The following is a 13,468-nucleotide window of genomic DNA, read 5'->3' on the forward strand; positions in this document are numbered from 1 at the left end:
AACGACGACGGGGTGGATACACTGCAGGAAAGGGAAGCGAAGCGCCCCAGGCACAGCAACGCTGCTTCGTCTTCAATCGCACCGGCAGCGGTAACTCCTCATAGTCCAATGACGGAACCAACTGTTGTCCCTCAGAATGTGCGCCAACCTCCTGCTCCCAATGCAGTATCCAATGCTATGCCATCGGAGAAGAACATTTTGGCCACAGAGGGCTCGATAGCCGCCAGGCCTTTCCTATCATCCGTTAAAGATCGAGATGCGCCAATCCATGCGCCAAAGCGGACTGACCTGTGCGTTCGGGCTGGGACACATACAGTCGAGATTTTCGCTCAAGGGTCGAAGAATTATCTGATGCATCCTTCCTCCGATGGGAGTCATTCGCCATCGCAGCCGGCTGGTTCTTTACGGGGATCAATCACAGGTGAGCAGTCTAGCACAAATTTGGTAAGCAAATCAACCTTCAGTTAACGTCTCTCCAGTGTCCCCAAACACAGCAGCAATCCCAGAAGCCCACAGGCAGTACACTCCACAAATGATTGCGGACCAAGCCGCATCCGCCATTCTTCTTCGGGCAAATGGGCCGACTCAGATAATGCCCAACACTATAGTACAGAAGGACTCATCGCTGAGTATTGAAAACATGACCATATCTCCAGCTCTGGATGTACGGAGACCTGTATCAACCACGCCCAGACTTGCTTCACCTATGCTTTTGCGAGAGCAAGTCGATGGCTGCATTCGCCACCCCGATTTCTGGCTTGTCGACGGTTCTGTCGTCCTGCAGGCGAAGGACACATTGTTCCGGGTCCACAGCTCTAAATTGGCACCAATCGCACCACTCTTTGAGTCATTGATTGCGGGAGATGGACGTCGCGCCAACGGTCAGAGTCCCAGCTTGAACACCGCGAGAAAACAAGCTCCAGGACGTGAGGCCACATGCCGCTTCAAGGGAGAGGTGGTGGAAAGTTGTCCTGTGTACTTTTCTTACGAACATCTCGCCCGAAGATTTCGCAAGTTTGTTGTGCATCCTGGACAGCGTCTGGTGAGTCTAATGCTATCAACTGAATGAAAGTGTAATGAATGATCTTCCAGGAACTACGTACAAGAAACGCCTCCGTTTGAAAAGCTAGCATCAATCATTCGTGCCGCACATTCACTTTCTTGCGAACATATTCTCAAAGGAGCTTCGCGCTGGTTAGAGGCCATGTGGCCTGCGGATGTGTCGGACGTTACTTCAAAGCGGAAGCCGTATGCTGCCGAGACAATTATCCTCGCGGAACTGTGCAATATACACAGCGTACTCAAGTCAGCATATTATGAACTGATTCGTGCGCCCTTGTTCAGGATGAAACAGGATAAAGATGGTGCCGACCTCTGTGTGGATACCGTGCCTATTGACGTTCCGGTAGATTCGAATGGAAGCAACCTACTCACCGTGGCGCACTTTGAACGTCTTTTACAGGCTTGCGAGGGTCTACAATTCGAATGGGATCTAATTGCTCTCTGTTGTGGGGCTGCGCCAAGGAAATTGTCTCCTGCTTCCATCCGAAAGCGAGAAGCCTAAGCGCAGCGACGCGGCAGTCACCTGTAGGAGAGCGAGGACGGTACAGATATCAGCCATCTGGTTCAAGATTATCAGTACCGAAAATATCAGTCGGCTTGCTGTGCTCGACGTCCTAGGGGCACTGGATAAGTTGATCTCATTGGATTGGGAAGCCTATGGGTTCTGCATAGGCTGCACGGAATCGCTGAGACAGAGGTTGAAGCAGCGGAAGGAGCTGCTATGGGTTAAAATGGATGAATGGCTAGGATTTGACGATCAAAGAGCGAGTAGTGCTAATTCTGATGCAAATATATGAGTCAGTATATGCATGTCAGGATTTCGAGAGTTGCAAACAGTATACTCATTCATGTACAGTATATCCTCAGATTGAAATGCGACTACCTGAAGATCGTCCTTACTAGGTGTGCGTGTTCCGTGTACACTGAGGATGAGGACGTAGTTCTAGTGTCGACTGACGCCACGGTCGGTGTGTCACTGTACAGTGTACGTTCTATAAGATCTAACATTAACCACTTATCAGCTGGGTTGAGCTCTAGTACAAGTCTCTGGTAGTATATCGGTTAGTACACGCGCTTGTCAGTTGCTCACTGCGCGCGAAAGCGGGGTTCGACTCCCCGCCAGAGAGTTTTTGTTTCCGTCCCTGAGCCCGGCTCCCGCGTCTAACCCCACTCCGTCTTATATCCGCCCCATCCTTTGTCTTTATGATCTTCTGACCATGTCGATACCCACTCGCGATGGCGAACTCACAGCCAGCAATGCAAGTCTTCAGCGAACCCCTTCTTTCATCCAATTTGCCCCGAAACGCGCCATGGCCTCCTTTGAGAATTTGGTGGTGTTGGCGAATTACGAAGAGCGGCTTCGGGAAGCGCGAAAGATAGTTTGGCGCGACCGCGGAGAGAAGCCAGTCGAGCTTGTCGACGTACGCGAGTGCTTTCTGCATGCAGCAAAAGGCGGATTGAGTGCGTGGTTTGGTTCTCGTCAGATCGTGGTTCAGTCCTCACATCCATATTGGCAGGGTCGGGAGGGCTTGCCTTTGCCATTCGCGCGGGCGTAAACTTGATCCTACTCCTGACGAGGATAAAAAAGATCCCGAGGTCAGTCGTGTATCCATATGATTGAGCGTTCTGAATCGACGACCATGCCAGGGACCACCGCTTTGCGCTCATCCGCCATGCTGCATTTGGACCAGACTCGTTTCGTTTCGCAGCAATGCTTGGTATGTGCACCTTTGCAGTCAGATATAGTCACTACGACCCTGTACCCTAGGGTCCTTTGTCGCCGTCTACAAGTTCATCCTGAACGCCCTCCCTGTGCTCCTCCCCCATTCCTCGCCCCCAGTACGACGTTCCAGCACGCATCATACCCGATCACGCACCCTTCTCCAAGCGTCACTCCGCCCATCGGCTTATGCATCTCCATTCGACTCGCCATTTTCTGGCGAAGAGCTTGATGAGAGCCTGTCCGAGGACATTGAGATGGCTACGCCGGAGGTACTCCGCGGCTCCCGCCATGCGCGACTATCGATGAGCGCACAGGCGCATCAGGTATGGGTGTGGAGGCGCACGCGCCAGTGGCATGCCATTTTAGCCGGTGCGCTCGCCGGAGCTATAGCTATCATGTTTGAGAAGCGTGGTCGGCGCGTAGCAATCGCACAACAACTTTTTGTTAGGTGTGCCCGATACTCGGGAATTGTAAGTATGGCATCTGACAAGCTGTTTGTCTTTCATAGAGGCCTCCAAGGGTCGTGTAATGCGCTTTCTTCCAAACATGGATTCCGTATCCCACACGGAGACGTGCTTGTGTTCTCACTTAGGTACATCTTCTTGAATTTTTCTGGTCCATATCTGACTCGCTCTTTCAGCTGTGGCCAAATCATGTATGCGTGGTTTTTTCGTCCAGAAACGCTGCCAAGGTCTTACGATACATGGTGTGTCTGTTGTGTGCTCCTTACACAGGGCATGTGAGATTTTGATACGACATCTTCTAGGATTGCAAGTGCGAGTAAAGTACACCTTGAGACACTTGCGATCCACAGAGATTTGGTGCGCGACGGGGTATTCAAAGTGCAGGACATGCAAAAGCTCCTTGCTACAGATGTGAGTTTTTGGCAACAAGTCTGAAGTTTATAGCAGCTAATCGGATACAGAGTGTCACACCGCTTGCGCGCGCAGACATGTTATCTCGCGTTGCACTTGCGTCAGCACCTCCGCCGGAGCAGTACTTCGGACCTCCCTTTGTGCCGTGTTCAGCGTTGCATCCCTGGTTTGATTCTTGTACGCTCACACAATTGGACCGACTGGTGTCCGTCTTTCGATGGATGCTGCCCATCTACGGGGCTCTACACTTCATTCCAATGCTGCTCTTTCGCAGACAGCGCGTATTCCGTGATCCTTTGCGTATGCTACTGCGCGCAGCCCTTGGTTCTGCGAGAAGTTCGGCATTCTTGGGCGTCTTTGTACTAATATACCAATGTGTGTCTTGTCTTGGCTACTAGTGCGGCTATCTTTACTCACTTCTTGCAGCCTGCTTTTGCCTAAATCACAACCTGTACAATGATCTCATCGCGCTGCGGAAATCCGTCTCTCCCTCATTCCTTTCATCGCTCGCCAAGCTCCTGCCGTTGCCACTTGTAAACGCGCTTGTCGCGCGGAAGAGCTACTACGTTTACGGGATCCTTGCTGGGCTGTCATTGTTCGTCGAAGAAAAGCGGAGGCGAGAGGAGCTCGCGATGTACGTGCTTCCGAAAGGCCTCGAAAGCGCTTGGCTCACAGCCCGTGGCCGTGGTTGGGTCGGGCGTACGGGGCGATGGGGAGAAGTCCTGGTGTGTGCATCCGATTTTCGGCGTCTGGCTGCAGTCTCATTCAGTCCACATATTGCAGCTGACTTCGGTGGGTATGGGTATGGTGATGGTATGTGCTATTTCTGCCATTCATCTTTTGAGTGGATATCTGACTGCTGGATGACACCATTGTAGAGCATATATCAAGTAAGTCATCAGGTTTCAACTCGGCTTAGTGTTTGATGTTTTAATCGCAACGTTATATCTAGCACGACCCTCAGCATCTATCTGGGCTCGTTCGACGGATACTTTACCAGTTTGTTGGCCCGAATTGAAGCAGTGCGCCTTTGTGTTTTAATTGTGTTGCAGTATTCTATAGCTTTTTTGTTGCATTTAGTAATATACATGCCCTCGCAAACATTGCTCTCAAAACACGACCTGTTTCTCATTTATAGATTTTGTCAGCCACGGTAGAACCCCTTTGAGCGTCCGACATACGACAACCAAACCGCGGTTTGAGCGCAGCAAGGTCTAAATCAGACTTGTCGAGGTTTACGAACGGGCAATATGCTGGTTAAGCGATCAGGATCCAAAATAACCGCGACTGAGATTTGTAGATGACAAAGCAGGCAACGTACAACTGACTGTCGGCCAAAATGCCTGCATTGTACTTAGGGCACGTAATGACACTCTGCTGTGTAAGCATAGTTCCTTCGTGTCGCGGTTCTTCTAGCTCTTTGATGCTGACATATCTAGCTATCATTGACATTGATTACTCATTTATTGGCCAGCACACCAGGCGTCAGTGGACGCTCTCCCGGATATAAAAGAAGGGATTTTGCTGAACAAGGGAGATCCATCCCCTCATCCTCTTACTGCATTTTACAAGCACGCCGTCATGTCTCACGGAAAGCAATTCACCCTTTACTCTCATACGGGTGGGCCGAATGGCTGGTGAGAGTTCGCTTTTGTCGCCATTGTCCTCGTCCCAAATCTATGTACTGATGGCCCCTGCTCTTTCTGCAGGAAAGTCGTATTTGTGCTGAAGGAACTGGGCTTGGAGTATGAAACGATTTATCTCGACCTCGTCAAAGGCGAACAGAAGGCGCCTGGATTCACCAAGTACAACCCTAACGGCCGCATCCCTGCGCTGATCGACCATGGCAATAACGACTTTGTCGTGTGGTGAGAGCTTTGCGATGTCGAGATAGGGACAAGGGCTAACGGATGGAGCCGCTAGGGAGTCTTGCGCGATCCTAGTTTATCTCGTAGAGAAATACGACCCGACGCACAAAATATCCCCCGTCGATGCCGGCGAGAAGATCACCCAGCTCCAGTGGCTTTTCTTCCAGGCCTCTGGACAAGGGTCTGTGACGCTCATTTTTGTATGGACAAATTTGTGCTCATCCTTCCTTCAAAGCCCGTACTTTGGACAGGTCGTTACCTTCCAGTTATTTCACTCTGAGAAAATTCCAAGCGCCATCGAGAGATACCAGAAGGAAGTAATCCGCGTTCTCGGAGTCCTGGAGAGTGTGCTCTCTAAGCAAGAGTGGCTCGTGGGCGGTAAATACACTATCGCAGATTTGTCCTTCATCCCGTTAGTTGGCCTATCATCGTGCTGATGCTCATATTGACGCATGACAATTATATGACAGGTGGAATACTAGGGTGGAGAGTTTGGTTGAAAGCTACGAAGGCTTCAACTTCGAGAAGGATTTCCCGGCAGTATACAAGTGAGTCAATATCCATTTAGGAGGTCTGTTCAATATAAAGATTCTCCTTAGATGGCACAATGCTATACTCTCCCGGAAGGCAGTTAGCGACGCTCTTGCTGAGAAGGAAGCGTTGACCGCTGCGAAGTAGAAGTGGAACGAGAATATTTGCATGACAACATGAGGCGGTGCAAACGCTTCGATATGCGAGTCGCTGGCATTCTGTGTACTGTTCTTTTTGCGGATGTGTCAATGTTATGTCAATGTTTCAATTCTCCCAGTAGAGACGAGTTAGCCCGTTACGTCCAGTGTACCTCAATTGCTAGAGCCGCGAGCGCGTTACGAGCCACATGGTTGTGATTACGCGCGTCCGACCCTGCGGGCGTGACAGCGCTCTTCATTGAAGCTTGAACTGCCCTCCAACTCCAAACGTCTAGTACATTCCCTTGGATTCTGTGCGCTTGGTTTCCGGCCATACTGCATGCCTCGCCATAAAATTGAACTAGTGATGAAACACTTGATTTCTCTTGTTGTGAGCTTCGATTCCTGACCAGTCGAGCTGCCATGACGTGGGGATGTGTCGCCGTTCCGCGTATACAAGAAAACCCATAAGTATTACTGCAGACAACAGGACGATGATTTCCATTTGAAATTCAATCTGCGGAGGGGATCTCCCGGAGCATCAGCCACATCCCCCACGTCAGCGTCTCCGCTCAACTTCACTTTCACAGCTGCCAACATACCCATCGACGGTATCTTTATCATGACTACGCTTTCTTTTTTGTTGCTCTTGACTCGATGTGATGTATTTTCGTTCTTGCGAAGTCTGTTAAAGCCTTTGTGTAAAACGACCAGGCGCTGCCCTCTTCTTGAGCGACCGCCTCACCATGACGCATTTGACTGTGTCTGATTTGCGTATTACTTCTTTGCTCTGACTCGAACACCCCGAACGCGTGCTTTTGCTGCAGCGAAGATAGGTGTCGGACCAGAGTAAGTGCCGTTCCGAGATCGGCGCGGTCTGGGGTAGTAGGCCCGACGTCTACTGGATGCCGCAGACTAGATATACTACTGACAACATATGCGTTGGAGATTCTATGTGCCCGCCGGACAATCCACTGCGATACAGGCACGTTTTTGCTAGAATTTGTTTATTGCTCTCTCGTCGCAGATCGGCAAGGGGTGAGTACGGTACTCTTATTTAGCGAAGGTACGACATTGCCATACATTGACGTCCATCACATTGAGCGGGGGAGGGAACGAGTACGCAGCCAAGAATTCGCGAGAGGCGCAACCTGCCGGAGCACGAGCATGTGTTGCCTGAAGAGTGGGATCTTACCCCAGGGCATCCACCCCCACTGGCGAACGTACAAAAGGCGCGAGCCTGGGTACACACGCGCTCAACGTTTCTTCCCCCTCGGTTTTGGCCCTAGGGAGCCATGTCCCACGGAAAGCACTTCACGCTCTTCACCGCTTCCATCTGGCCAAACGGCTGGTCAGTGACAGCTCGTGACTGCATTTGTCTGACTTGATTCCATTAGCTGGCAGGAAGGTCATTTTCGTGCTGCGGGAACTCGGCCTGGACTTTGAGCCGATTTACCTCGACCTGATGAAGAACGAGCAGAAGTCCCCCGAGCACGTCACGCACAACCCCAACGGCCGGATCCCTACGCTCATCGACCACAAGAACGATGATTTTGTCGTCTGGTACGATTATCCGGTGCGATGATGGTGCCTTGCGAGATTCATGCCTGCGCCTCCAGGGAGTCCTGCGCGATCATGACCTACCTTGTGGAGAAGTACGATACCTCGCACACGATTTCCGTCAGCGACGCGGGCGAGAAGATTCTGCAGCTCCAATGGCTCTTCTTCCAAGCCTCCGGCCAAGGGTCAGTACTGGGCCGCCTGCCAGGACACGGCAGCTGACGCTTACATCCCCCGCGCGCAGGCCGTACTTCGGACAGGCGGGATGGTTCAGCATGTTCCACCCGGAGAAGCTGCCGAGCGCCATCGAGAGATATCAAAAGGAGACGCTGCGCGTGTTCGGCGTCCTGGAGGGGGTGCTGTCGCAGCAGGCGTGGCTCGTCGGCGGGAAGTGCACGATCGCGGACTTTGCGTTCATCCCGTGAGTCGGGCCCGCGATGCCTAGTGCGTCCGCTCATCTTTGCGCAGATGGAACATCTACGCGCTGGAGAACTACATCTCGCACTACAACGGCTTTGACTTTGCGAGGGACTTCCCGGCTGTGCACAGGCAAGCGTCGTCGGACATGGTGTAGCGGAACATGACTGATTCTGTGTCCGCAGGTGGCATAGCGCTGTGATTGCAAGAGAGGCGGTCAGCAAGGCGCTGGAAGAAAGAGAGGCGATGAAGTAAGTGGATGTACCGCGCCTGTAGGAATGCTGAGGAACGTGTTATGTATTTATTCTCATTTTCAATCACGAAAATCATGCGAGTCCTACAACAGACGTGCTACCACTGAGGAAGTGCCGATAGTGAACTGCAGTCGCTGCCGTCGCCGCCGATTCGTAGTCCCTGCCACCAGCTGACAATAGTATACAGAGCGTGGTGCGGTAGGACGAGCTGATGTTATGGGCAATTGCCTATCGTCCCCGGGTCACAGCGCTCAACAACGATCGACGGAGTCCCACCGGAAACTGTTTCTCGTATGCGCGGCCTTTGTTGCGCTCGGGACAATCGCTAAGGACGAGCCAACAGAACATCGAGCTTATTCGTCGAACACGAACAGTCTACACGCTGCATGATACCCCAATACCCACGCACTCCTCAGTCCAGCTCGTCAAGCAACGCGCGCACCAAAAGGGAACGAGCACTATACGGTGGAAGTTCTGAATACGGCGGAGGTGGATCCGAGTAATATCCTTTAGAAGGAGGTGCTGAGGGTAAGCCTCCCCGGGCTGGTGGCTTACGTGCGGGGGGGCGAGAAGCCATCAGGGGAGGAGGAGCCGCCACTCGATAAGGGCTGATCCTCTGATACCCTATGGGAGGTGGGCGAGCAGCTCTGCAATTTCCAAGGCGATGAGGTCTCTCTAACGGGGCGGACACGAAGGCAGACTCACACGACGAGGGCGGGGACGTAGGCAAGAGACACCAACGCAACGACCGTCGAGGCACGCATTACGATAGTCGTGAGGGGTGTAGATTGTCTGGACCGTGAACGACGGACACAAGTCAGGCTACGACGTGTATTTCAGCGACTTGCGAAGAAATACGGTGTGGCACGGGACTCACTATCCGGTACCTGAGCTTGGGGAGTGGGCGCACAGATCAACTGAGGGCTGGGGAGACTCGTCGACGAAGGTCACCCTTTTGTGTTCAGTTGTGCGCCTATCTCTGAAACCTACTCACATGAGACCTCGAGACATTATCAAGCGTTCACGATCAGAGCCTCCGCTCCTACATAGTACAGCTGAGCCTATACTTGGCTATGGATCTAATTAGGCACCGTTCTAGGTCGAGATCTGTATCGTGGATGCATTTTGAATGCTGACATGCCCGTTCAGGAGGGTGCATGCAGAAGGACTGCTTCGGGCTTGCCGGAGTTCATGGTGATGAATTGACTGCACGTGATATGTCATCGAGAGTGAATTGAGAGTGAGACGGCGATATCTAGGATTGTTTCCTACCATCATGACTGACGCATCACCTATACCGGACTGGCTCATGTCCTGCCGGTCTCCAGAACACCTCGTTAATGTGCTCGACATCCTCGCCCAGCGCGAACGCGCCCGCGCCCGCGCTCGCACCACGTCCTACAAGCGTTCTTCCAAGTCCATCGTGGAGCGGCTGACCCAAACGCTGCCGACAGGGGAAGAAAAGGGCGATCTGGCCGATTACTACTCCGTCTCTGCGGGCTGCAGCAAGGAAAATGAGGAGTACAACCGGTACATCGACATAGCGCCATACGACCGCACGCGCGTGGTCGTCTCGTACGGCGCGGCGGAGACGGGGGATGCGGCTGCAGACTCTTCTCTGTCGCAGGGAAGATACTTGAACGCGAACTGGGTGCGCGAGCGGGCGGGGGGCAAGTGGTGGATCGCGGCACAGGCGCCGCTGCCGCAGACGGCACATGCGTTCCTCAGCACGATCATCCACACCCCCGCGCACCCCTACGCGGTGGCCCGGACGGAGATGGGGCGGATACGGACGGTCGTGCAGCTGACGCAGAACGTGGAGCGGGGGATACAAAAGGCGCACACGTACTTTCCGACGGGGGACGGCCAGACGTTCACAGTCCCGCCCGAAGAGGGATGCACCGCGCCCGCGCTCACGGTCACTCTCCTGCGGACGGTGGGCCACGCCGACGCGCAGTGCGTGCAGAGCACCGTGTCTGTCGTCCCGGAGACACTGTCGCCGTCCGCGGCGGTCGTCTTTGAGCACCTATTGTTCTGCGCGTGGCCCGACCAAGGCGTGCCCCGTGGGGCGGACCGGGGGCGGCTCCTGCGCTTCGTCCGTCTTGTAGACGAGACGAACCGGGCGGGCGACGCGGACGCGCCGGTTCTGCTGCACTGCTCGGCGGGCGTCGGACGCACAGGCACGTTTATCGCGCTTGCGTCGCTCTTGCGCGCACACGGGCTGCTCGCGCGCGCATCGGCGGAGGCGGAAGGTTCGGAGAGGCAGGCCCTGCCGCGGTCTCCGTTGGGCGCGCTCCCCGAGGCGCTGCAGGATGACCTGGTGGCACAGGAGATCGACATGCTGCGGGAGCAGCGGCCGGGGATGGTGGAGAGGGCGGAGCAGGTGGCGTTTGTGTACGACATGCTCGCTGCGGCGCTGAAGACGGAGGATGGGGACGCAGCGTGAGCTGGCAGGGCGGCGGCCGTTGGTGTGCGAGGCGTCTGGGCAGGGAGGGGGCCGGGCGACGTGGGCGGCGGGAAAACCACAGCAGCGTGGCATCGTCTGCGAGTGTTGTGGTCCCCGCACGGGCCGGGGGGAGGGGGGGGGAGAGGCACATGGGCAGCAGGGCAACGAGCGTTCTTGGTTGCGTGCGCGACGGTGGGGGGTTAGAGAGATGCCAAGGCTGATTGTGGAGAAGTTGGGTTTACGAGTCTGGAGCAAAGACGGAGCTGATTCTACTCGACACGGTTCGCGCTTCTGTGATTTATATTTGCTGTCGACGTGCGACGAGGTATTGAAAGCTGCTGTACGGCATGGAATCAGAAAGACTGGAATCAATGACACTCGCACGTGAAGCGCAAATGGTGGAATGCGCTCTTGACGAGCGGGTGTGGGTGAGCAAGCAAGTAGTTCTGGACGCAGTCGCCCGAGACACAAGAGCGTCAAAGTGGAGAGACATCAGGTCAGAGCGGAGGAGGAGGGGGAGGAGGAGGGGAGTTAGTATCAAGCCGTTGCCGTGCCGAGCGTCGGTAATCCAGGTCGCTGATGGATCCAGATCGGCGGAGTGTGATGCGGAGTTCCGCGCCGGTGCAGCAGCCACTCGCCTGCTCGCAGCGACTCGGTGGTGCCGTCGAGCTCGAGGACACTGGCTACGACGGACTTGGGCGGTGGCCTGAATGTCTAGCGTTGTGCCGTGGATAGACTTTGGGAGGGACCGGCGATTGGGTGGGTGCGCGGGGCGGGTTTTGACGAACGTGTTCCTCACCCGCAGCGGCCATTCATTCAATCTGCACTGTGCCCGTGCGTCGACCTTCCCACCATGCCGTTCTCTTTTCCTGTCCGCTCTGATGCTCAAGCGACCCGCAACGCATGGTCTCCCCTTCTCTGCCCTTGTCAGCGGACAACCGCACCCTCCCCCTCTCGACATGCCTCTCGACTATAAATCCGGCGCATTCCACCCCCGCAACGGCGTCGCTGTGAGCCTCCCTGGCCCTCAGCACTCGCCGAGTGAGCCCCCATCTATCCACGCAAGGATGTCGTCCGCCCTCCTTCTTGCGCTGTCCATCTATGTCCTCTGCGCCTATGTCTCCATGGGCGCGTCGCACCCCTCCTCCCGGCTCGCCACACCGAGCGTGAACGCGACAGCAATCTTTGGCACGCAGAGCGAGAGCTGGGCGCAGTACACGCCCTACTATCCCGTCGACGAGTATGTCCCGCCCCCTGATGGCTGTGAGATCACCCAGGCGAGTGTCTTCCCATGGCCTGCGGTGCTCTGAGCTGGTCACGTCCTCGAGCACCGGCTTTCATGAATGACGAGCACGAGACCGCCGTCTCCATCTCCGGCGGCTCGCTGCGAGGACCCTCACAGTCCGAGGCTGAGGCTGCTGCCACGGGTCCGATCGCCCGATCGCACTCGTTGTCGTTGCTTGCTTTCGTCATATCGACCGCATCAGCTTCATTCATCATTTCCAATCCCTCTCTTGCGCCCCCTCGCTGACTCTGCGTCATTTTCATCCAGGTCAACATCGTAAGTGTTCAACCCACCTCTCTTCCGGTTTCCTCACCCGTTCTCTTCCAGCTCCAAAGACACGGCGCACGCTATCCAACAAAGTCCGCAACAAAGGCCATCGAAAAGGCCCTGGCTAAAATCCAGCCTGCCGTCATCGCCAACACGAGCGACCCCCAGCTCGCATTCATCGCCAACTTTACCTACTCCCTCGGCGAAGACGACCTCGTCCCCTTTGGCGCCCAGGAGTGAGTCTTGCCCTGGGCACTTTCCGTTTCGTTCACAATTCCACCTCCTTGTCCAGGTCGTATGATGCGGGCGTGCAGGCGTACGAGCGCTATGCCGCCCTCGTGAACAATGCCGCCGACCTGCCGTTTGTGCGTGCCTCCGACTCGTCGCGCGTCGTCCAGTCCGCCACGAACTGGACCGCCGGTGCGTGGCCTCGAATCGTGTCTGCTCTATTCACCGAGCTGGTAATCGGTGCACATAGGCTTCTCCGCGGCAAGCAATGGCGCCGCCACTCCGACGCTCAGCGTCATCATCTCCGAGACCGTCCGTCTGCCGTCTCTCACACTGTATCTCCGCACTGATGCGCCTGTAAATATAAGGGCAACGACACCCTCGACGACGCGTCCTGTCCGTCGCTCTCTTCTTCATCTGCGCCCGCTGCCCAGACTTCGGCCTGGATCGACATTTACACCACCAACATCACCGCGGCACTCAACGCCGGCGCCCCCGGCGCAGACCTCAAGTCGACGGACACCCAGGCGCTGATCAACCTGTGCCCGTTCGAGAGCGTCGCGAACGAGGAGCTGAGCGAGTGGTGCACGCTCTTTGACGAGCTCGGCGCGTTTGGCGGGTACGAGTACTGGGGCGACCTCGACAAGTACTACAACACCGGGTGAGCCGCGCCGCCCCCTCCCCCGCGCACGCCGCGCGCGGTGCTCACCCCCCCGCCCACAGCTACGGCCAGCCGCTCGGGCCGGTCAACGGCGTGGGCTACATCGCCGAGCTGCTCGCGCGGCTGACGGACACGCCCGTGCTGGACGGGCCCG

The 13,468-nt window shown here is 55.4% G+C and overlaps 6 protein-coding genes across 6 annotated transcripts; 5 read left to right on the forward strand and 1 right to left on the reverse strand.

The window, feature by feature from the left end:
* Positions 1–108: 108 nt before the first annotated feature.
* On the forward strand, positions 109–1,564 carry FIBRA_01934 (uncharacterized protein; the record flags this gene model as incomplete). The annotated part of the gene is made up of 3 exons (XM_012323802.1): positions 109–421; positions 480–1,014; positions 1,093–1,564. The coding sequence occupies 3 exons, from the start codon at positions 109–111 to the stop codon at positions 1,562–1,564; spliced, it is 1,320 nt and encodes a 439-aa protein (XP_012179192.1).
* A 715-nt stretch (positions 1,565–2,279) lies between these two features.
* Positions 2,280–6,206, forward strand: FIBRA_01935 (uncharacterized protein; the record flags this gene model as incomplete). The annotated part of the gene is made up of 17 exons (XM_012323803.1): positions 2,280–2,523; positions 2,580–2,658; positions 2,710–2,780; positions 2,831–3,233; positions 3,294–3,377; positions 3,426–3,491; positions 3,552–3,660; positions 3,711–4,035; positions 4,087–4,385; positions 4,444–4,473; positions 4,539–4,550; positions 5,143–5,297; positions 5,370–5,528; positions 5,584–5,709; positions 5,764–5,940; positions 5,999–6,076; positions 6,128–6,206. 17 exons carry the CDS (start codon positions 2,280–2,282, stop codon positions 6,204–6,206), a joined length of 2,496 nt encoding a protein of 831 aa, XP_012179193.1.
* A 1,285-nt stretch (positions 6,207–7,491) lies between these two features.
* Positions 7,492–8,367, forward strand: FIBRA_01936 (uncharacterized protein; the record flags this gene model as incomplete). The annotated part of the gene is made up of 6 exons (XM_012323804.1): positions 7,492–7,547; positions 7,601–7,759; positions 7,816–7,941; positions 8,001–8,177; positions 8,225–8,324; positions 8,359–8,367. The coding sequence occupies 6 exons, from the start codon at positions 7,492–7,494 to the stop codon at positions 8,365–8,367; spliced, it is 627 nt and encodes a 208-aa protein (XP_012179194.1).
* Positions 8,368–8,839: 472 nt separating this feature from the next.
* Positions 8,840–9,438, reverse strand: FIBRA_01937 (uncharacterized protein; the record flags this gene model as incomplete). The annotated part of the gene is made up of 4 exons (XM_012323805.1): positions 8,840–9,074; positions 9,133–9,249; positions 9,305–9,379; positions 9,422–9,438. 4 exons carry the CDS (start codon positions 9,436–9,438, stop codon positions 8,840–8,842), a joined length of 444 nt encoding a protein of 147 aa, XP_012179195.1.
* A 265-nt stretch (positions 9,439–9,703) lies between these two features.
* Positions 9,704–10,873, forward strand: FIBRA_01938 (uncharacterized protein; the record flags this gene model as incomplete). Its single annotated transcript, XM_012323806.1, has 1 exon — positions 9,704–10,873. The coding sequence occupies one exon, from the start codon at positions 9,704–9,706 to the stop codon at positions 10,871–10,873; it is 1,170 nt and encodes a 389-aa protein (XP_012179196.1).
* A 710-nt stretch (positions 10,874–11,583) lies between these two features.
* FIBRA_01939 (uncharacterized protein) lies at positions 11,584–13,318 on the forward strand (the record flags this gene model as incomplete). Its single annotated transcript, XM_012323807.1, has 6 exons — positions 11,584–12,174; positions 12,426–12,434; positions 12,486–12,661; positions 12,718–12,845; positions 12,904–12,965; positions 13,022–13,318. 6 exons carry the CDS (start codon positions 11,584–11,586, stop codon positions 13,316–13,318), a joined length of 1,263 nt encoding a protein of 420 aa, XP_012179197.1.
* Positions 13,319–13,468: the final 150 nt, after the last annotated feature.

Source organism: Fibroporia radiculosa, assembly GCF_000313525.1.
Source record: "Fibroporia radiculosa TFFH 294 genomic supercontigs, scaffold994, whole genome shotgun sequence".
Classification (NCBI taxonomy): domain Eukaryota; kingdom Fungi; phylum Basidiomycota; class Agaricomycetes; order Polyporales; family Fibroporiaceae; genus Fibroporia; species Fibroporia radiculosa.